The 24062-nt window shown below is 46.6% G+C and overlaps 1 protein-coding gene across 3 annotated transcripts in view; it reads right to left on the bottom strand.

The window, feature by feature from the left end:
- The window catches only part of TRIM63 (tripartite motif containing 63), a 67514-nt gene that overhangs the window by 8217 nt on the left and 35235 nt on the right, over positions 1 to 24062 (bottom strand). For 2 of the 3 annotated variants that reach the window (XM_072827712.1, XM_072827710.1), the window contains exon 2: positions 2537 to 2709. In XM_072827712.1, coding sequence (XP_072683813.1) covers positions 2537 to 2667 — 131 coding nt within the window. In that variant the 5' untranslated portion in view covers positions 2668 to 2709. Of the gene's footprint in view, positions 1 to 2536; positions 2710 to 3585; positions 4628 to 24062 lie in introns of those variants that run through there. The other variant, XM_072827709.1, reaches the window with a different exon arrangement.

Here is a 24062-nt window from a genome sequence, read left to right as displayed (position 1 = left end):
AGGTGAACTGACTTGTCCAAGGTCACCCATCAAGTCAGGGCAGGGGAGGCAAGAGTGCATTTGCTCTAATTATAGTCCCTGTAACTCCTGGTTACTGCAGGCTGACTTTGAGCAAAGCAATTTATACTCATGGCCTCACTTAATTCTATATTTAATCCATCAGACTGTAACCGCATCAAAGCAGGGAAACTTGCCTGCTCCCGGCACCTCTGAATTTGCAGTGTACAGTGTGTGTCATGGAGGAGGTGGTTATTCAATACAGGTGGAGAGACTATACCAGTAAGCACACCATGAGGGTGCCCCCAGGCACAGAGAGGGAAGAAATGTGTGTGCCCCAAGTCACACAACCAGAACACAGGCAGCCCAAGGATGAGTAACAGTTCAGCTCAAGCCTTGACTTAAAGTCCAGAAAGTCTTTCCAGCATTCAGAGTTTTTTCCTTCCCAAACACACATTCTTAGAATGCTTTTCTCCCTCGGTCTGGTTCTCTACTTAGGGGCCTCTGGCATGTTATCTATGCTTCTCGCAGGGCATCAGTTGCTTCCTATCTGAGGCTCAGTTTTTTGTGTCTAAGTCCTACCCCTTCATCTAGACATATCATTAAGAGCCAACACCATGTCTACATCACCTCTGCTTTCCCAGTCCCTAAAACAGCAAGCATCTCACAAATGTCAAATGGTGACTGTCCCTTGTCCATGTCAATGCCTCACCTCTGAATAGCCTTGCACAACTGGCCACACCCCAGACATTATTATCTCCCCAGGTTTTTAAATAAGTCCCTTTTCAGACTTATCTCTTTTTCATCTTTTATCGCAGGGCCCCCCCTCCCCATGCTGGCAGGAGTCTTCCTTTGCCACCTGTCTCTACCCCCCGGGAGGGAGCTCTGGAATGGCAGTAGCTGCAGAGATGAGCTAAGATCCTGAGGGTCTGGTGCCTGTGCCCACTGCCATGCCAGATGCCCATTCTCCTGAAGCCCGGGCATCAGCATCTGGGTTTAAATCCAGACTGTTCTGCTGCTCACTCATTTTGTGACCTTGGGCAAGTGATTTCACCTCTCGGAGCCTTGGTTTTACCCCAGAGCTACTGGGATCAGGGCAACTATCAGCAATGAATGTATAGAGCCTAGCACAGAGCAGACCCTCAATAAAGGGCATCTCTCACAGCCATTTGACTGTGTAGAAAGGCCCCCGAAGGGTTCAAGCATAAACCTGCTCTTCAGAGGTCGATACTCGAGGTGAGGGGCTAATATTTGGGTGCAATATTAATTTTCTTATTGGAGAATGGTCAGCAATATATCTGTACTTTTATGGAGTTTTACTCCAGGAACATAGAGGCAATAGCAGTTAGGAATATTCACCATAGGGTCAGTTAGGCTCCCTCTCAGCATCACGGCTTGCTGAGCAGCCTCGGGCACACCTCTGACCTTCTAGGAGCCTCCATTTCCTCATTGGAAAATGAGGGTAAGAAAGTCGTATGGATTACTGTGAGAATTAAATAAAGGTCACGCATGGAAAATGCTTAAGACGAGGTGCCTAGACACAGGAGGTGTCCATACATATCTGATACTTTTAACATTTCCCATCAAAACCCTATTTGATAGTCACACTAACAAACCTTACCATCCTCCTCTGCTGATGGATAAAATGAAGGCCCAAAGATTCAACCAAGTTCCCACAATACATTAGTAACAGAGTCAGACTAGCCGACGGTTCCCCTGGTCAGGGCTTTTTCACACTAAGATTGGTCTGTCACTTATCCTGGGGCAGGACACTGCCAGGCGGGCAACACTGGATGATGGTTTGGGACCCAAGGGCCTGAGGGCAGTGGCCTGGGAGTCTTGTCAGGTGTCAAATTTGTAAAGAGCTCCCTGGTGGCCATATCTCTCTCCAGCTGGACACACACACTGCACAAACTCCACTCTCACAAATTCTGCCCAAGACAGAGCTGCTGTTTTACAAACAGGGAGACTTGGGGCCAGATCGGCAGGGCTGTCCTCGGCTATTTCTCTTCTCAGCTGGGAACACTTGGGCAACTGACTTCACCTCTTCGAGCCTCAGCTTCCTCATCCATGAAATGGGGAGGATGAAAGTCATGCCCAATTCCCAGGATTGTTGTGGGGCAGCGGGAGGAAGCGTCCCCGGTACCCACGATGACAGCCATTGCCTCCACTATAGAGAGACCGGCTGTGTTCTCTCTGGGCACTTTTCTCTGCTTGCCCGGCCACTTTGCTGGCCCCAGTGTCTCCCTCTCCATGTCACAGTTTGTCCCTCCCCTGGTTCCTGTCTCAGCCTGTCCTAGGAGAGCAGCCTAATGTCTGGGCTCTTCTCATTCACTGAGGGACCGACCCCAAGAGCCAGTGTCGGGGGATAGAGATAAGCCTCTGTTGTGCCTGAAGAAGAGGGAGATGGCTCTCTGGACTGGCTAGTGTAGCTCTCCAGCCAGGGCACTGATCCTGGGCACATGGGGAGGAGCCTGGGAGAGCTGGGCACAGACCAGGTGGGGAGGAAGGATGGCTCCCAGGAGCCGGGAGGACTGACCTGGAGCACTCCTGCTTGTAGATATCAATGATGTTCTCCACCAGCAGATTCCGTTGCAGGCCGTACACTCCGTGACGATCCATGATCACCTCGTGGCGGCAGGAAGGGCAGCGGAAACGGCCTCCAGACATGGACACGGAGCCAACCCGGTTGGTCCAGAAGGGGTTCGCGGCCTGCGGGTGGCAAGGGCAGAGATGAGGCCTGGGACAGTCTCTGTCTTTCTTGCTCACCCCAACCATTCTCGTCAAGCCATTTGACGTGGAACTCCCCATCCTGAGATGAGAGCCAGCCCACGTACACGGGGAGCACCTGAGAAAGCAACTAAGCGGTCAGCAAGTTTGGGAGGCAGCAGACCTAGGTTCAAGTCACAGTTATCCTCTGAATGACCTTGGGCAAGCCACTTTCTCCCTCCAAGCCTCTGTTTACTCATTCACGCAATGGACATTATCGTTAGAGCCTGCTCGTAGGGCTGCTAATTCAAAGATAAAATTTGGAGAGAACATTAGTACAAAGTGCTTCTGGAACCTTGAGTCCTGCCTCCCAGCCAGGGCACTTCTCCTATTCCTTTGTTGAGGAGATGGATCCCCTCCAGCCCCACATTATAGGGAACCGGTCTCGGCCTCGAAGGGGAAGATGCCTCTACTGCCCAGTGCCTCCTGGCCACCCTCCTCCTCCCAAAGCTCTGGGCCCACTGCCACCAGGGAGCTGGCTCCAGCCCCAGGGGTCTGGTTTCTCTCTCCTCTCCACCCGCCTCTCCCACTTATCGCTTGAGGCATTTGACTCCTGTTTGGAGAGTCAACTGTGGGCTCCGGGCAGCAGTGGGGGAGCTGCGGGCAGGGTGGAGACGGGAAGCACACGTCATGGAGAAGGAATGGGGTGGCCAGGGTCACCTCTGAGCCCCCTTCAGCCCAGAGGCCTCTGCAGGGGCTTTGCTCTGCTCGGGAGAAAGCCAGCAGTTTAGAAGTCCTAGACTAAGAGACAATGGCTTTCACCACAGGAATACTGAGCAGCCGCCTGGAGCCCAGGACAAGGCCATGCCCAGCACTGACCTGGAAAATGTCATTGGCACACTTCCGGCAGAGGTTGTGCTGACAAGGCAAGATGACCACCGGCTTGGTAAACATCTCCAGGCAGATAGGACAGATGAGCTGCTTCTCCAGGTTCTCCATGGGGTTCCCATCCTGGATTAGGCTTGATTTATAATCCATATTGTCAGGACGTGTGGAGGTTCACCTGGCTGCCTCCTTTACCTGCCTCACTTTACGTAGACCTGGGGTCTTGCCTTCGTCACAAAATACCCACACAGAGCCTCCTTGCCTTGTTCTCCTGGTGCCCGAATTCTGTCTTGGTCTGAGGCCCCTCTGATATTTATAGCTGGGTCTCGGTCACATGAGCCCCAGAAGGGGACCAGCTGAACATTCCGATGCCAAGTGGCTGGCTGGGTTTGAGTTTCCTCCAGGCCTGAAAGACCGGCCCTCTCAAATCACATGTAGGGATGAGCAATCGCTGTTCTCCTGGGAGGAGGGTCGTAAACAAGAACAGCCTGTTCGTGGGCAGCGTGGGGGGAGGAGAGGGTACCAGAGTTTCCTCCAGAACCTAGTCTCCTATACCAGGCTGGTAAGCCAGGAAGTGGACCCAAGGAGTGGGCCACTGGGATTTGCAGAGTTCATAGCCAGTGATCCCTCACTGTCCTAAATCCCTTCCTCTAGAGTACTGAGTGGCTCCCAAGAAAAGGGGTCAGGGCAGCCCCTCTCTCTGAGCCCATCTCTGAGCATAGCATATTGCTGGAAACTTTGAAACCCTACCCCAGCTAGCCTGTCCCTCCACAGTTTTATAGATTTTGACACTGAGGTCCAGAGAAGGAAAGGATCTTAGTCAAAGTCACTTAGAAAGTCAGTGGCAGGGACTCCTAGGTGGCTCAGTCGGTTGGGTGTCTGCCTTGGGCTTGAGTCGTGATCTCTGGGTCCTGGAATTGAGCCCTGTGTCAGGCTCCCTGCTTGGCAGGGAGTCTGCTTCTCCCTCTGCCCTCACCCCATTCATGCTATCTCTCTCTCTAATAAATAAATAAGATCTTAAAAAAAAAAAAAAAAAGAAAAAAAAAGCAGGACCATACTTTTAAAAAAAGAAGAAGAGGGCAGCCCTGATGGCCCAGTGGTTTAGCGCTGCCTTCAGCCCAGAGTGTGATCCTGGAGACCTGGGATGGAGTCCCACGTCGGGCTCCCTGCATGGAGCCTGCTTCTCCCTCTGCCTCTCCCCCTGCCACCCTGTCTGTCATGGATAAATAAATAAAATCTTAAGAAGAAGAAGAAGAAGAAGAAGAAGGAGGAGGAGGAGGAGGAGGAGGAGGAGGAGGGAGGAGGGAGGAGGAGGAGGAGGAGAAAGTCAGTGGCAAAGCCAGGAATCTTTCATTCATCAGACATTTCTCTGAGTACTAACTATACTTCAGGCACCAGGGTGACAGATAAATGAGTAATCCTTTTCCCTGTCCCAAGAAGCTCACAGCCTATCGAGGGGGAAAACGAAATAGCTATCATTTTGGTACCATGAAGCCTTACCTGGACATCTAGAGATTATCTAGATGTTCCCCTCTACTCTCTGCACAAATTTGTATTTTTCTCTATGTTCTTCTGGACACCTTCTGTATTGGCACGTAGAAGTCACTAGAGTAGTTCTGATGGCTATTTTTAAGGTAGAATCTCATGCAAAAGGATGTAGGGGTTAGCCAATATTGGTGTTGGGGCAAGAGGGGGAGCAGTGACCGCAGGCCTCAAGGATGAGCCTAAGACACCATAGAATGTACAGGAATGTCCAGGGTCTCACAAAAGAAGGGCGGTAGGAAAGTAGTTGGGCCACCTCAGCCTGAAGAAGTGATGATGGTTGGAGTCTTGAGACAAGATCTAGTGAGTAGTGAGGGCAGAGGAGCCAACCTTGGGGTGAGGGGAGGAAATGGGAGTGAGAACCAGTCATAGAAAGAGGAGGAGGCCCAGAGGACAAGAGGCTGGGGAATTTCTTTTCTTTTTTTTTTTTTTAAGATTTTAAAGTAATCTCTACACCCAACACAGGGCCTGAACTCGCAATCCCGAAATCAAGAGTCGAATGCTCCACCGACTGAGCCAGCCAGGTGCCCCATGAGGCTGGGGAACCTTAAGGGGAGAATGGTCCCCCCAAAAATGTTAATGGCTGGTTTTTGCTGAGCACTTACCAAGTGCCAGGCACTGTGAAGCACTTCATATGAGTTATTTCATTTTATCATCCCAACAGCCAACAACTTAAGGACCGTTCCATTCCCGTGGAACAGGTGAGGAAACTCCAGTTCAGAGCATAAAATAACTGCCATGAAGTAACACAGCTTGCAAGAAATGGCTCTAAGACGTGAATCCAGATATGCTTGACTCAGGAGCCCAAACGTCTTCTTTGTTTTAATGTGTGTGCTTTTAAAGATTTATTATTTATTTTGTGAGACAGAGAGAGAGAGAGAGAGAGAGAGAGCGTGTGAGTGCATGCATGAGGAGGGGGAGGGGCAGGGGGAGAGAGAGAAAAACTGACTCCCTGCTGAGCACGGAGCCCAACTCGATATGGGGCTCGACCTGACCCTGAGATCATGCTCTGAGCCAAAACCAAGAGTCTGAAGCTTAACCCACTGAACCACCCAGGCACCCCCTAAACTCCTCTATCAAATTGCAGGTCAACACTGCCAGGCCAGCTAGGGGTTGGAAGAGAGGGAAGGTTGAAAAGAGGCCATCCTTTCCTCCTTGCTCACACCAGTTTTGTTCAGATATCAGACAGCACTGTTCTCCAGGAACGTGGACCTCTCCAAGGCCACACCAGACTAAGGCTTAAACCTCTTATGGTAATCCCATTCTCCCTTGCCTAAGGAGATATAGATATGGCCTAGAGACCCAAGGGCTCATGGATGTGGGCTAAAGATAAAGGATTTCCCCCGATATAAAGTGAGTGCAAAAGGAAAGCTTTGTTTTTGTCTTTGAACAGGCCTGTGAGAGGGTAGGGCAGCTAGCTCACAGCCAAGAGGGGGGACAAGACTCAGGGAGACATCCAGTCCCTGAAAACAGCAAGGAAGAACTACAGAAAGCACGGGTGACATTGATGCCATCACTGTGCTGCCAATTTCCCCAGTCCTGGCACTGCCCCCCTCTGGACTATTTAAGATGTGAGATAACAAATGTCATCATAGTGCAATTACTCTGTTACTTGCAGCAGAGAGCACTCTGTATACATTCAAGACTCCACCTCCTATATGCCAGTGACCCTCACAGCTCTAATTCCAGTTGAGACCTCCTTCTCCCTTAAGCTGAAGATTTGTTGGAGATCTCTACTGGGATGTCCCAACAGAACCTCTAACTCATCGTACCCCCAAACAGAACACAGCATCTTCCCCAACACCTAGCCCTGCCTTGCATTGCCCTTGTGTCATGTCTCAGTGAACACTACCATCATTCCCCTGTTTGCACAGACCAGAAAGCTGAGAGCCGGTCTTGAGCTCCCCTCCATTGCACATCTGGTCAATCTCTACATCAAGCATGGGTTCATCTTGCATCCCACTGTTGTCTTACCGTTATCTTTTTGTGTGTCTGATTCTCCCTCAGGACCTTGAAGATTTTGAAGGTAAAGACTGTCTCTGTCCATTCTGTACCCCCAGTACCTGGCACATAGTAGGCACTCCACAAGTATTTCTTAAATGAGTGGACTAGTGAATGAGTGAGTTAAGTAAGGGAGCAACAGAGTCACTGTCAGACTTGAGAAAGATTAAAATACTTGAGCAAGGGTTTTTTGGCTGACATATGGGAGAGAAAGTACTGGAAGATTGGGGAGGGGGTGATAGAGTCAATGACCCAGCCTCAGAAAGGCGAAGGACATTCTATGTCTTGAGTTGGGAGGACAGGAACGAGGAGAGGATGGAGGTGAGAATCAGGCATTGGGAAGTGGAGAGAAAGGTGCTCCTATTGCAACCTTGGTCAAGAGGGAGTAGAAGCTAAATTGGAGGCTAAGCAGGGGTAAGGGGAGCACAAGTGGACAAACTGGCCAGTGTCAAGCACAGGAGGAAGTCCCCTAGAGAGGGGCGGAAGGGCTGTGTGAGGGCAGGGGAGCCTTGATGGTGTTTCATAACCCGGGCTTGCTATTTGTGAGGAGCCATTCACATGGTTCTGTTGACTTTCTCCAGCCACACTTGGCAGTCCAGGTGCAAAAGCCACACAAATGGACAGTGGGATCCACTCCAACCTGGGCTTTGGCCAGCCTAGTGCTGCTGAAAGTCAAGGGGTGAGGAAGGGGAATTCCCACGTGGGCCACACTGGGCATCAAAACATGTCTTGTCATTTAATCCTCCTGACAGCTCTGCAAGGTGGAGGGGGGGTAATGATCTCCGTTTTTCCCAGAAGGAAACAAGATTCAGAGAGTTAATTGGATTGGCCAAAGTCACACAGCCACAAGTGGCAGAGCAGAGCTGGGGTTCACATCCAAGGTAGCCTGACTCCTAAACCAGTGCTCCTCACACTGAAGCATTTATTGAGTGCTTACTGCGTGCCAGGCTTTGTGCTAAGCCTTTCCCATCCACGCTCTCTTGTTCAGTCCTCAAAATAACTCCGTGAGGCATGGACCATGATTTTCCCTGTTTTGGAGCTGAGCAAAGAGGCTCAGAGAGGTTAAGTCACTTGGCAAAGTACTCCAGCCAGTGAGTGGCAGAGCCAGGATCAGAACCAGGAAGTTATAAACCAGTAACATTACCAGTTGCTGGAACATACTAGAAAGCTATGGACTGACGGATGAAGAGACAAAAAAGGAGTCTCAGTGGTGCATCTGAGTCCAGAGCTTTCGGCTACTACATTTTACTGCTTCCCTTTCTGCCTGTCTCCTTGCTATTTATTTCTACTCTTTATTTTTTTTATTTTTACTGATTATTAATGAAAATTTCAAACACACAGAAATACAGAGAATAGTATAATGAATTCATATAACCAAATCAGCTTCAACTGCTACCAACAGTTCCTCAATCTTACTTCATCTATATCCCCACATAACTTCTTTTGTCTGAAATATTTTAAAGCAAATCTTAGACATCAAGTAATTTCAACTGTAAAAACTTTTCAGTAAGTATTTCTAACCAATTGGGATTTTTTTGGTACATAATCACAATGCCATTATCACATCTAACAAAAGTAAACAAGAATTTCTTCATATTATCTAGCTTCTAAGCTATTTTCGGAGGACATGGATTGCCTCAAATGTCTTTTCATAGTTCGTTTGTGCAAATGAGATCCAAATAAGGTCTTATATGTGGCATTCTGCTGTTTTTGTCTCATTGATCACTTTTAACCTATAGTGATTGCCTTTCCTCCCATTCTTCCGTGTCATTGATTTGTCAGAGAATGATTCAAGGTATCATGATTCTCATTTGGACATGTCAGGGACTCAAGTTCAGAGAAGTTAAGTGACTTGCAGAACATCACCCAGCTAAGTGATAGACCTCATTTAGGACTGCCTCCAAAGTCTGTTACTCATGGGAGGAGCTTAGTGCCCAAGGGGGGTCCTAGCTGGGTAGGGTTTAGGTGAGGCAGTGGGGGTAATGGTCTGGGCCTGGCGAGGAAAAGGAGTGATGGAAGATAATAATAACACTATTTTTGATTGATTTACTGCTTGCAAGTGGCCAGACATCTACTAAGAGCTTCATGGCACCATCTCATTCAGTCGTCACGACAACCATGAGTAGGTCATGCTTATCCCTATTTCACAGATGAGGAAACTGAGGCATAGATTGGCATGTGGGATTGCCCCAAATCCCACGGCTAGTGTAGGCAGAGCTGAAAGTGGCCAACTTAACCTCAAATTCTATTCTGTTTTTGATTGTCACCAGAGAGAAGACTTTTGGAAACTTGAGATTTGAGGCCTGTTGCGGAAGAAAACTGTGCTGAGACTGGCAATATGATGCCCAACCAGCCACACCCACCTTCAGTTTCTTATTTGCCAAATGGAGCAACCATTAAGAAATGCTCCCCAAGGGTCCCTCCATGTCCTCAGTGGCCGGGTTCTCAGAGGAGGTCTTCCAGGGATGGATGACTGGCTGACGCAGGGCTGAGGGCGGTGATGCTGGAGAGGAAGCCACCCTCCATCTCCCCTTTCATTTCCGCATAGCTTGGAGCTTGCTAAATGTTTCCTTGGTACATCGTGGATCGGATCCCTTCCACGTGTGTGCTGTTCTCGCCCCGGCCCCCATGACCTCCCCAGGAGTGAGGGGGGCTGCCCTGCCTCTTCCTGTGGATTTCCCCTCAAGCCACTGTGGTGTCTGAGTACCCTCTGAAGTGGGTGGGGTTGGACAAACACTGTTTTTCTTACAGGTTGAGATGCCTGTCACATGCTTCGGTGTCATCCTGGACAAAGAATCATCCCAGATCACAGGATCAAACTGACAGGTCCTTTATCCAGAGGCTAAAGACAAAACAGTTGGCAGAGGCAGGTCAATCGGGTCCGGGGTGAGATGCAGTGCCCCAGGTGCCAGGGCAAAGCCCCCTGGGCCTGGCCCACATGCCATGGAAGGGGAGCAGAGTGTTCAGGGATCTTACCACACAGACCTCTTCCATGTCCTCAAATCCAGACCACCACTATGGGCAGCTATAAGGGCTCTGGAGAGTGGATGCCCTTTAGAGAAATGGACCGCCCCAGGGGAAATGGGATCCTAGAAAGTCTGGAGGGGGCTCTGCACTGATAATCCCAAAATAAAGTATTAAAAGTGCCTTATAAACTGTGAGATGCAATTGTCCTTTAATTAGAAGGCCCTTGAGTATAGAACAACAAAGAGGCTGCCCAGGCACCTGTGGATCTGAGTTCAAGTTCAGACTCCTCTATATATCAGCTCTTTCACCTTGAGTGGGTTACATAATCTCTGTGTCTCAGAAAATGCAAATTGGGTCGAGTAATGGTATCTCCGGGTCTTTCTACCCTAAGAGTCCAGGACTCTCTGGGTGACTGCCCCCAACACTCTATGCCTTGCTGAAAATTGATGGCATAGAGGTGGGAATCCATTTATCCTACATGTGGCACATATTTGGCACATGACAGACAATTGAAAAACACCATTGCTAATATTTTCTCAGTCAGGGGAATAATAGTGGCTGGCATTTACTGAACAGTTACTATGAATAACCCCATGGTCTGTATTATTTATTGCTGCAGAATAGATTTCCCCAAACTTAGCAGCTTAAAACAATAATCAACACTGATTATCTCAAATAGTTTTCCTGCGGGTCAGGAATTCAAAAGCAGCTAAGCTGGGTGGTTCTGGCCCAGTGCCTCTAAGGAGGTGGTAGTGGGGATGTTGGCTGGGGCTGCAGTGCAGTTTATCTTAAGATTTGACTGGAGGGAAGCCTGGGTGGCTCAGTGGTTGAGCATGTGCCTTCAGTTCAGGGCATGGTACTGGAATTCTGGGGTCAAGTCTCGCATCAGGCTCCCCTCGAGGAGCCTACTTCTCCCTCTGCCTATGTCTCTGCCTCTCTCTGTGTGTATCATGAATAAATAAATAAAATCTTAAAAAAAAAAAAAGGACTTGACTGGAGATGGAAGATCCACTTTCAAGATGGGTCACTCACATGATTGGCAAGTTGGTGGGAAGCCTCAGTTCTTTAGTATGGGCACCTCTCCACACAGTTGCTTGAGCATCCTCAGAGCATGGTGCCCAACTTACCCCAGACAGAGTGCTCCGAAAGAGCAAACGGTCTTTCATGACCTAGCCTCAGACATCACACACCATCATTTCCATTGTATTCTATGGGTGACGCAGACCAACCATGATACAGTGTGGGAGGGGACCACACAAGGACACGAAGACCAGGCAGCAATATTTATTGAGAGCCATTCTGGAGGGTGGCTACTGCGGTCTGCTCTAAGTGTTTTAGAGCTATTAATTAATTTATTTTTTTAAATTTTTATTTATTTATGATAGTCACACAGAGAGAGAGAGAGAGAGAGAGGCAGAGACACAGGCAGAGGGAAGAGCAGGCTCCATGCACCGGGAGCCCGACATGGGATTCGATCCCGGGTCTCCAGGATCGCGCCCTGGGCCAAAGGCAGGCGCTAAACCACTGCGCCACCCAGGGATCCCTAATTTATTTATTAATTCATGAAGTTGATACTGTTATCATTCCCATTTGACAGATAAAGAATTTGAGTTACAGAGAGATTTCAGTAACTTGCCTAAGGTTATGCTTCTAGGAAATGGCTTGGAGCATTACTATGGACTCTCCAAAATTCATATACCAAAGTGCTAACCACCGCCCCCCCCCCAACACACATTGTGATGATATTTGGAAATGGGGCCTTTGGAAGGTAAGGACCAGGGCCCTTAGAGATGCTAGAGAGCCTGCTCCTTATCTCTCTCCTCACGCACACGCCCCTGAGGAAAGGCCATGTGAGCACGCAGCAAGCTGGCAGCCATCTACAAGCCAAGAGAAGAGGCCTCAGAATGGAGCCCACTTTGCCAGCACCTCCATCCAGGACTGCCAGCCTCCAGAACCGTGAGAAATAAATTGGTCCCCCCGGCTGTGGTATTTTGTTATGGCAGCCCGAGCAGACTAAGGCAGGATCTGAACTCAGAGATGTGGGGTGCTTCGCCCTTGCTCTCAAATTTTCCTCCCGGGGATCCCTGGGTGGCTCAGTGGTTTAGCGCCTGTCTTTGGCCCAGGGTGGGATCCTGGGGTCCTGGGATCGAGTCCCACGTCGGGCTTCCTGCATGGAGCCTGCTTCTCCCTCTGCCTATGTTTCTGCCTCTCTCTCTCTCTCTCTCCATGTCTATCATGAATAAATAAATAAAATCTTAAAAAAAAAAAAAGTTTCCTCCCTCTGCTGCCCAGGTAACACTGGCCCTGACTCACCTGCTCCCTGCCTGGCTCCCGGGTGTGCGGAGAGATTCTCCCCTGAACAGTGGGCTCCAGATGGCACTGAGAAGACTTGCAAAGGGGACCAGAGGAAGCCTTGCAACGAAGGCAAGGTCTGGGGCCCAGGGCTGGCCTGGATGTTCCGGGGCTCTTGAACCCCAGAGACAGTCCTGGGGCTGGCTGCCCACCCGACCTGGCCCACTAACTCCCCCGCCACCAGCTTGAACCTGGGGTTTGCCACACACACCGTCAGGGCGATCCAGATCATAAACAGTAAGCAGGAGGAAAACAAACTATATTTAAACCGGCAGTTGCTCCATAAACAAAGCTAAAAGACAAGTGACGGGTTGGGAACAGTAGAAACACACGGAAACAAGAAGTGTCAATACCCATACCACATTAAAGTTTTAGAACAAGCAAAGGATACAAAAAGGCAATTCACAAAAGAAGAAATGCCAATGCCCCCACCCCCCAAAGCAAAAAAACAAACAAGAAGCTTATCCACACTAATTTTTAAAATCTTATTAAAACCACAACAAAATCTGTTTTTTTTCCTCTATCAGATTGGCAAAACTATTAAAGATTAGTAACATACAAGTTTGGTAGACACGGAGGTCAATGGGCACTGCCACGACTCTTGACCTTGGGGGCGGGCATACAGTTTTACAAAATAAAAATGTAAAATATGTATACATGTGACTCAGCAGTTATATTCTGAGGCATCTACCTTATCCAAAAACTAGAAAGATAGCAACCAAAAGATATATTTAGCTGTAGCTAGAGACAGAGAAATAGAGATACAGAGATCAGAGATACAGAGCCATTTAAATACAAAGATGTTTTCTGCAATCTTACTCATAGTAGCAAAACTTTGGAAACAACCCAGTGTCCGTCAATGGAACAAATAAATAAATTATTATGTGGTTTTATAATGTTTACTGTACAGCAGCGACAGTGAACAAATATTGTCATTGGCAATGACATAGATGAATCTCAAAGATTGAGATGAGCAAAACAGCACATACAGCATGATTCTGTCTTTAGAAAGTTTCAAAAAGCCCAAACTAATCTAAGCAGTTAGAAATCAAGATAGTGCTGCCCTCAGTTGAGGGGAGGAGGGGCTGGATGGGGGCATAAGTCAGGCTCTGGGCATGCTCGTCAAGATCTCATTCTGGATCTGCGTGTGGGTTATTCAGGGACACTCCCTTTGTGAGGGTGCTTTGAACTGTACCCTTGCGGACCATGCCCTTTTCTGAATGCATATTATACTCAAAGGGAAAGTTTACTTAAGGATAAAACAAAGCAGGGGCACCTGGGTGGTTCAGGTCATGATCTTAGAGTCGTGGGATCGAGCCCAGTGTTGGGCTTAAGATTCTCTCTCTCCCTCTGCCCCCAACCCTGCATCCCCCCAAAAGAAAACAAACAAACAAAAAAAAAACAAAGCATATCTATGTATACATATATAAGTATTCCTCCAATTTAAAAAATGACATCGAGTTGTCTGTTATTGAATGCCCATATGAAAAGACGTCAGCAATATATTGTTAGCTGCAAGCAGAAAAACAGATGCCATTTATATGTACTCTGATTCTTTTCTGTTAAAATCATATATATGTTTATGTAAATAAACTTATAGATGAGAAGTGTTGTATAGGCACAGAAAATGGCTGGAAAGAAATCCCTTGTTAAAAAGTCACTGTTTTGGGTGCTTGGGTGGCCCAGTGGTTGAGCACTCGCCTTTGGCTCAGGGTGTGATCCCGGGGTCACAGGATGGGGTCCCACATCAGGCTCCCTGCTCCAAAGGGAGCCTGCTTCTCCCTCTAACTATGTCTCTGCCTCTCTCTGTGTCTCTCATGAAATAAATAAATAAAATCTTTAAAAAATAAAAAGTCACTATTCCTCTGGATTAGGTCTCAAAGAGCTGGGGCTTCGTACCAAGGCCCTCTGAGGAAGCCCAGTAGGAAATCTGAGCTGCAGCTGACTGAGCTGGGCCTTCACCTCTATCAGAGCTGGGCCCTAGCCAGAAGGCCAGAGGGGACTTAGGAGTAAGGTTTCTGGAAGCACTGTGAGAGGTGGGCAGCCTGGGACCCCTGGAAGTCATGTCAAGGCCTGGGAGAGTACATTTAAAGAGCCCCTGCTGGGGAGGGGGAGGACAGGAGAAGCAGCCCTGCCCAATAGGCCTTAGTGGTGAGGGGGGAGGGGAAGAAAGGGGGGACACCCATTCAATCATCTCGACCCTATGAAGTATGTATGATTATCTCCATTTCTAGATTAGGGTGCCAAGGTAAGTACCTTTCCGAAGGTCACACAGGTAGTAAATAGAATAGCCAGGCCTTGAACCCAGGTCTGTCTGAACCTTGAGTTAGAGGCTGTGCACTAGGCTGGGGACAGAGGGGCGCAAGACAGCAGAGATGAGCTGCCTTCAGCAAAGACTCAGAAACCCAGTCCACATGTCTTTGCAGGGGTCACCTATTAGGAACGGCAACAGTAGGTTCTTGCCCAGTGCCTGCAGCCATGCCACCCATCTGGGGTCAGGGCTCAACCTCTAAATCTGGCCCCAGGGGCTGCTCTGTTAACTCAGCACTGATGCCTCCAGCTCTGGCTGCCAGCAGGCTAGAGGCTGGCATCATCCAAAATAGATCCCAGATGTGAGAGCAGGGTCAGTTCCTTGTGCCTCTGCATGCAGCCACCCCCTCACCTCCTAAATCCCCTCCTACCCCCTCATTCCTCTGTCCCTATTCTTGGGAAGAAACAAGGTTGGCACAGTAGAGCAGTGGTGACTGGAACAGGCTGGGTCCTGGATTCAAGTCTCTGAAGTTTGAGCCAAAGTGACCTGCCTAATTGTCCTAAGTAACTTAGAACAAGCTAATTTACTGATCGTTAAGGGTAGGGGATGGGAGACTGCACCTAGTGGCAGGGAGCCTACCACGTATCAGTTTTATTTAGTTCTTACAGCTGTGAGAGGTAGGTATTAATATCTCCATTTTACAGATGAAAAAAACTGAGGCTTGGAGGGAAAGCAATTCGCTCAAGGTCACCCACAGCTTTGACTCTGGAACCAACGAGACCTAGATTTTGAGCCTTAACCCACTACTTGGTGGTCTTGGGCAAGTTACTTGACCTCTCTGAGCTTCAGTTGCCTCATTTATAAAGATGATATTAAAGTAATATCCAACTTACGCAATTATTGTGAGGCTTTTCAAAAGTAATGTTAAAACTCTTAGCATGGTATCTGGTACAGAGAATGTCCTCAGTCAACATTATTATAATTGATTCAATTATCTGACCAGTGCGAGGTTTCACTCCCCAAGAGTGGCCGGGCTAAGGTAAATTTTAACCTTCCCAGGTCAATCCGAGAGGTCTTCCTTTTTTTTCAAGATTTTATTTATTTATTCCTGAGGGACACACAGAGAGAGAGGCAGAGACAAAGGCAGAGGGAGAAGCAGGCTCCATGCAGGGAGCCCGATGTGGGACTCGATCCCAGTTCTCCAGGATCAGGCCCTGGGCTGAAGGCGGTGCTAAACCTCTGAGCCACTCAGGCTGCCCTCGAGAGGTCTTCCTGAGAGAGAGCATTTCTGTCCCATTTTACCCTGAGACTGTAAGTTCTCTGGGTGTAGGTGCGGTTGTGGTGGGGCTGGATGTGGGGGTATTTGAGAGAAGGAAGAGGAGCTGAGGTAGAGAGAATTGCTTCAATCTGGCGTGTGGGGGTCAGGTCAGGTCTAAACATGGGCAGGCCACCAGACCTCGTTCTCAGAGGATGTCCCAACAGCCTGCTTGGGCACCTTGGATGATAAACAGGTTTTCACCCTCTGAGCCCCAAGTGAACCTGATAAATCCTGGCAGGGCTGAGGGGAAGAGTGGAGGTCCATCTATAAATACTCCATGACTCAGGCTCAATGTCCTGTTGAAAGAGTTGCTGTGTTTATGGCTCTGTTGCTCTGGGGAGGTGTTCCAGCACAAGGAGGAAGGTCTAGGCCACCCCGAGGTCTTAGACCACCCATTTTGCTCTGGTGGGGCAAGTATAGGTCTGAGGCTTAGTGTCCAGTCCACTACAGGATCTGGGAAATCTCTCACCTCTGGGCCTTCTTTTTTTTTTTTTTCTAAATATTTATTTGCTTATTTGAGTGAGAGAGAGAGAGAGATCGAGAGAGAGTGCAATCCAGGGGAGGGGCAGAGGGAGAGGGAGAAAGAGAATCTCAAGCAGACTCCCGCGGAGTATAGAGCCCAACCAGGCAGGGCTTGATTCCACGACCCGGAGATCATGACCCAGGTTGAAACCAAGAGTCAGATGCCCAACCAACTGAGCCACGCAGGCACCCCCACCTCTGGGCCTTCTGTCACCTAGGAAAAGAAACATGTTGGCTCCCTCTACTTTAGCCAGATGGGCTATGAGGTAGGATTGTCTAGTGTTGGGCACACATGTTTTTTTTTTAATTATTTATTTTTTAAATTTAAATTCAGTTAATTAACATATAATGTATTATTAGTTTTAGAGGTAGAGGTCATGGCCCCATCAGTCTTATATAACACCCAGTGCCCATCACATCACATGCCCTCCTTAATGTCCATCACCCAGTTACCCTGTCACTCTCCCCTCCAGCAACCCTGTTTGTTTCCTATTATTAAGAGTCTCTTATGGTTTGTTTCCCTCCTTGATTTTATCTTGTTTTATTTTTCCCTCTCTTTCCCTGTGATTGACCCTCTGTTTGTTTCTTAAATTCTACATTTGAGATCATATGATCATTATCTTTCTCTGACTAACTTATTTCGCTTAGCATAATACCCTCTAGTGGGATCCCTGGGTGGCACAGCGGTTTGGCGCCTGCCTTTGGCCCAGGGTGCGATCCTGGAGACCCAGGATCGAATCCCACATCGGGTTCCCGGTGCATGGAGCCTGCTTCTCCCTCTGCCTGTGTCTCTGCCCCTCTCTCTCTCTCTCTCTGTGTGACTATCATAAATAAATAAAAATTTATTAAAAAAAAATACCCTCTAGTTCCATCCACGTCATGGCAAATGGCAAGATTTCATTTTTTAAAAAATATTTTATTTATTTATTCATGAGAGACAGACAGAGAGAGGGAGGCAGAGACACAGGCAGAGGGAGAAGCAGGCTCCATGCAGGGAGCCTGACGTGGGACTCGATCCCAGGTCTCCGGGATCAGGCCCTGGGCTGAAGGTGGCACTAAACCGCTGAGCCACCCAGGCTGCCCCAAGATTTCATTTCTGATGGCTGAATAGTATTCCATTGTATGTACATACCACATCTTCTTTATCCATTCATCTGTCGATGGACATCTGGGCTCTTTCCATAGTTTGGGTATCATGGACATTGCTGCTACAAATATTGGGCTGCATGTTCCCCTTAGGACCACTACATTTGTATCCTTGCAATAAATACCTAGTAATACAATTGGTGAGTCATAGGGTAGCTTTATTTTCAACTTTTTATGGACGCTCCATACTGTTTTCCAGAATGGCTGCACCAGCTGGCATTCCCACCAACAGGGACACACAGGTGTTTATGGTGCCAGAAAAACATGGGCTCAAGTCCCAAAATCATTCCTGAACTAGCTATGTGACCTTAAACCAGTCACTTTACTTTTCTAAATCTCAATTTCCTGAACTATAAAATGGGGATAATAATGGAAATTCCTTCCTAAGTTTGTCATGAGGATGAGAAAAAGAGGGTCTATAAGGCATTTAATATGGTAACCAGCATGTCGTAAACCCTCAGTTAATTGGTAGGTATTATACTGGGGCACCTGGGTGGTGCAGTCAGTTGAGTGTCTGACTCTTGGTTTTGGCTCAGGTTGTAATGTCAGAATCAAGGGACCAGGCCCTGTGTTGGGCTCTGTGCTCAGCATGGAGTCTGCTTGGGATTCTTTCCCTTCTCTCTCTATCCCTCTGCCCCTCCACTTGTGCTCTCTCTCTCTCTCTCTGAAATAAGTAGATAAATTAAAAAAAAAAAGATATTTTACTTCCAAATTAAGCTATCTGTTTAAAATACTTGGAAAGGGGGATATTTGGGGATTTGGTTTCCCCAGAGAGATACTTAGGTTACCATCTCTCCATTTCCCAAATATGAAGAGCCAAGGTATGCAGAAAATAAGATGGCTCCCAAGACTGGTAGGGAAAGTGCAAGCACTGTATTTATCAAATACCTGCTGTGTGCCAGGTGCTGTCACTCACATCACTCTCTCCTTTGACTCCCCAGCCATCATATATAACTCCCTGTAAACCGAGGCCCAGTGAAATACACAGAATGGCAGAGCCGAGGTTTCAACCCATATTTGTGTGCTTCCAACGCACTTGTCATGTGTGGCCCACTACACGAGAGTACCTGGCTGCTTCCCTGGTCTAGGAAGGTGGCCAAAGAAGGGACGGAAGTGAGAGAATGAGAAAGGAAGAATCAAGGAACTTGGCAACAGTCTGACTGAGTGGAGAGAACTAGAAGGACAAGTGAAGATGGGAAGCTGGTTGGGGAAGATGTGACTTTGAGGTGACTGTTTCGTGGGGTCAGTCAGCAGACAGAAGTTGGAAGATCAGCCTGGGATGGAGAGAAGAGTTCTTTGTCCAAGACTGTCTGAAATGACTTCTGAACTTACAACTCCTCAAGACCCTCTCATGGCTAGCTTGGAATGTCCTCTCTATGGCACCGGCCTCAGGGCCTTTGCAGGTGGTGTGTGCCCTACACACAGTCTCTCCCTTCCCAACTAAGATGTTACCTCTCCAAACAAAGAGGCCTTCCTTAATATTCTATTTAAATAGGTCCCTGTCCCATTATTCCTGGTCTCAGCACCTCCTCTTTCCTAATATTTCTCAAAATTTATCATTGTTTTACTCCATTTCCTTGTCAATTGTCTGTCCCCACCTCCTCCCAATAAAGTACCTGTTCCGTGAGTGCAGGGATTGGATGGGCTTGTTTATTGCTGCAGCCACAGCTCCCAGCATACAGGAGAAGCCTAGCAAATATTTATGGAATGAATGAATGCTCCAGCCCTACCTATTTCCTCATATCCCCCTTTATGATTCCTTGTTCTTTTAAGACTGGTTTCCCCATCACACTCTCATTCTCCCTTCCTATGTGCCTCTACTTGGAATGCCCTTTCACCTCTGCCCATTCAAACCCTGATAAAGGTTTAGCTCCTACTGGACCTCCTCTGGGAAGTCCACTTACCCCTGGATCAAGTGTCCTTATACAGTGAACAACCTAAGCAACTGGGCACGATGGCCCTACTCCAAGCACCACTACTTAGATGTGACCTTGAGCAAGTCACTTCAACCCTCTGGGCATTTCCTACATTTAATTCTATCCATGGGGGACACCTGGGTGGTTCAGTGGTTGAGCGTCTGCCTTCGGTTCAGGTCGTGAACCCACGGTCATGGGATCGAGTCCTGCATCAGGCTCCCTGCATGGAGCCTACTTCTGTCTCTGCTTCTCTCTCTCTGTGTCTCTCATCAATAAATAAATAACATCTTTAAAAACAACAACAACAACAAAAATCTATCCATGGGATTTTATCTAAGGGAAATAATTCAAAAGCAGAGAGAAGCCATAACTGCCCCCAAAATACTCTCTGAAGCATTATTTAAAATAGAAGAAAAATTTTAAACAACAAAAATGTTAAAAGTTAACAATAAAAGTTACTGCTGACTGACAGACAATTCGACAGACAGTTTTGATAGACAAAATTATCAGAAAAAGTGAGTGGGGCATTAAGAGCTGTGGCGGTCAAGACCACAGGTGCCAGAGTCTCAGCCTCACCACTTGCTCTCTAGTGGCCTTGGGCCAATGACTCACTTCCTGGACCCTCAGTTTCTTCATCTGTAAGATGGGGAGGATAACAGCTCCTCCCTCATAGGCTTTTTGTTGTTGTTAAGCAAACATTTAATTGACTATAATCCAAATACAGAAAAGTGTACAAATAAATGTGCAATTCAGCAAATTTTCACAAAATAGGTATGGTTGTAACCAGGGCACTTTTGAGGATTACATGAGACAACACCTAAGAGTGCTCAGGGTGCAGGTGATGGATGGCTAATGTTACTCTCTCTGTGTTTCCTGTGTGTTGTGCTAAGCACTTTCCGTACATTCTTTTTATTTAGTCCTCACAGTGACTCTATGAGGTAGGCACTAATACTACTCTCAATACAAATATTGTAGAAAACCTAGATTCAGAGAAGTTAAATATACTGGTCAACATCACCAAGTTAGTAAATGACAGAGGTGAGACAAGAACCCAAAACCTTCCTCCCAAAACCCCTAGATGCACTAATTCATCTAGATGCACTAAGATCAACTAATAAGCCAACTAATAACCTAAAAAAATTGGACAATGACCCATTCAGAAAACTGGTCTTCCGAATTCTTGAGTCCATTAAACAAATATTTCTTGATCTACTATGTGCCAGGCACTGTTGTAGGCACTGGAGATACAGAGAAAGCAAGATTGAAAAGTTTCCTGTTCTCGGGGATCCCTGGGTGGCTCAGCGGTTTAACGCCTGCCTTCAGCCCAGGGCATGACCCTGGGGTCCTGGGATCGAGTCCCACATCAGGCTCCCTGCATGGAGCCTGCTTCTCCCTCTGCCTGTGTCCCTGCCTCTCTCTTTTTCATGAATAAATAAATAAATAAATAAATAAATAAATAAATAAATAAAATATTAAAAAAAGAAAGAAAGAAAAGTTTTCTCACAGAGCTTATATTCTCTGTTGGGAAAAGACAGACACAAAAATAAAGATAATTTCTGATGATAATAAATGCTATCAAGAAAAGAAAACAGGACAGTGGGATGGAGAGACTTGTAATCAGGGGTGCTGCTTTCAATAAGATATTCAAGAAAGGCATCTTGAGGAGATGACCTGAATGATGGTACAGGAACCAGCCACATGGCAACCGGGTGGAGCCCATTCCAGACACAGCAGCAATAAGCTTGGCATGTTTGTGGAAAAAATAGAATATTAAGCAGCCATTCTAAAATATCATTTTGAGGGGTGCCTAGATGCCTGGGTGGCTCGGTGAGTTAAGTGTCTGCCTTCAGCTCAGGTCATGACCTGAGGTCATGGGATGAAGTCCTGCATCGGGCTCCCTGTTCAGTGTGGAGTCTACTTCTCCCTCCTTCTGCCACTCCCCCTGCTTGTGCTCTCTCTCTTTCTCTCTGTCAGATAAATAAATAAAATCTTTTTAAAAAATAAATAAAATACCACTTTGAAAACTAAAACCTGGAAAAAGTAAAATAAAAAAGCAACCAAAAGGATCACTATGACAGTTCGTGTTTACACCTTGTCCCAAATTTGCTAGATAGATAGAATTATCAGAAAAGCCAAACAGTTGATTTATTGGGTGGCATGATTATGGGTGGCTTTTTAATTTTTTTCCTTTTTGAAAAATACCTGCTGTTGTCACATGACTGTTTATCTAATTTTTTTTTTAAGTCAAGAAAAAAGAAGCGGCATTCCAGGCATCTCAGACAGAACAAATAAGACAGTTTTCTGGCTACTGTGAAGGCTATGCACATGAGATGGATATATCATCCTAGTGAACATGCTGTGCAATTTCAAGCAAGTTACACTCTCTCCTTGGGCCACAATACTGAACATGCAGGATCCCACACTGCCTGGCACATCTGCCAAAAGTGGGGTCCCTCAGAGATGAAGGCACTAGCAAAACCAAGCCACATGCTATTCATGTAATACATATTTATAGCAACACTTTTTTTTTAGTCATAAGAAAAAATGAAATCATTAATAAAAAATTAATCAGGAGAATGAAAAAACAAGTCACAGATGGGAAGAAATAGTTGCAAAAGACATATTTGATGATGAACTGTGATCCTTGGGGCCCCAGGGTGGCTCAATTGGTTAAGCTTCTGCCTTTGGCTCAGGTCATGACCCGGGGTCCTGGGATCAAGCCCTGCATTGGGCTCCTTGTTCAGCAGGGAGCCTGCTTCTCATTCTCCATCTGCCTGCCTCTCCATCTGCTTGTGCTCTCTCTCTGTCAAATAAATAAATAAATAAATAAATAAATAAATAAATAAATAAATAAATAGAACTATGACCCAACATCTACAAAAAACTCTCAAAAGTTAATAAGAGGGGATGCCTGGGTGGCTCAGCAGTTGAGCATCTGCCAGGGCGTGATCCTGGAGTCTTCGGATCAAGTCCCATATGGGGCTCCCTGCATGGAGCCTGCTTCTCCCTCTGACTATGTCTCTGCCTCTCTCTCTGTATGTCTCTCATGAATAAATAAATAAAATCTTTTTTTTTTTTTTTTTTTTAATAAATAAAATCTTTAACAAAAAAAAGTTAATAAGAAAATGAACAACTCAACTAAAACATGGACAAAAGCTCTAAAGAGCTCATCAAAGAAGATATACAAATGGAAAAAAAAAAAAAAAAAGATATACAAATGGTACATAAGCATGCAAAAAGATGCTCAACATCATATCCCATCAGGAACTTGCAAATTAAAACAAAAATGAAACACCACGACACACCCATCAGAATGACCCAGATTCAAAACACTGACAACACCAAGCGCTGGCAAGGATGTGGAACAGCAGGAACTTTCCTTTGTTCTGGTGGGAATGTAAAATGTCACAGCCACTTTGAAATACAGTTTGGCAATTTCTTACAAAACTAAACATACTCTTAGCATAAGATACAGCAATCACACTCTTTGGTATTTACTCAAACGAGTTGAAGACTTATGTCTACACAAAAGCCTGTATGTAAATGTTTGTAGTAGCTTCACTCATAATTGCCAAAACTTGGAAGCAACCAAGCAACCCTCAGTAAGTGAGTGGATAAATAAACTATGGTACAACCATACAGTGAATATTATTCAGCCCAAAAAGAGAGTGAGAGTGAGTAATCAAGCCACATAAAGACACGGAAAAAATTCAAAGGGATATTACTAAGTGAAAGAAGCCAATCTGCAAATGCTATATACTGTATGATTCCAGCCATATGACATTCTAAAAAGGCAGTATGGAGACAGTAAAAAGTTCAGTGGTTGTCTGGGGTTTAGGGAGAGGGAGAGATTCGTAGGTGAAGTACATGGAATTTTTAGGACAGTGAAAATATTCTACATGATACTATAATGGTAAGATACATGTTATATACATCTGTCAAAACTCATACACACCAAGAATGAACTCTAATATAAACTATGGACTTTGGGTAACAATGACATGTCAAAGTGGGTTCATTGATTGCAATAAATGTACCACACTGGTGCATCAGTGGGGGTGATGATGGGGGATGCAGGGAGTGGGGGAAACAGGGGAATATAGGGACTGTCTGTACCTTCTGCTCAATTTTGCTGCAAACATAAAACTGCTCTTTTAAAAAGGTCATTAATTTTTCAAATATTAGTATAAGAAACAGAGGGGCGCCTGGGTGGCTCAGTTGGTTAAGCATCTGCCTTCAGCTCAGGTCATGATCCTGGGGTCCTGGGATTGAGCCCCACATGGCACCTGCTCAACGAGGAGTCTGCTTCTCCCTTTCCCCCTCTCTCTGCTTGTGCTCTCTCTCTCTGTCAAATAAATAAATAAAATCTTGAAAAGAAAAAAAAGAAAAGAAAAGAAAAGAAAAGAAAGAAAAGAGGCCTTCATTGATATAATTGTTAGCTCAGGTGGGGAAACAG

The sequence above is a fragment of the Canis lupus genome, chromosome 5 (genome assembly GCF_048164855.1).
Source record: "Canis lupus baileyi chromosome 5, mCanLup2.hap1, whole genome shotgun sequence".
NCBI lineage: Eukaryota > Metazoa > Chordata > Mammalia > Carnivora > Canidae > Canis > Canis lupus.
This window is presented reverse-complemented; position numbering and strand designations above follow the sequence as displayed.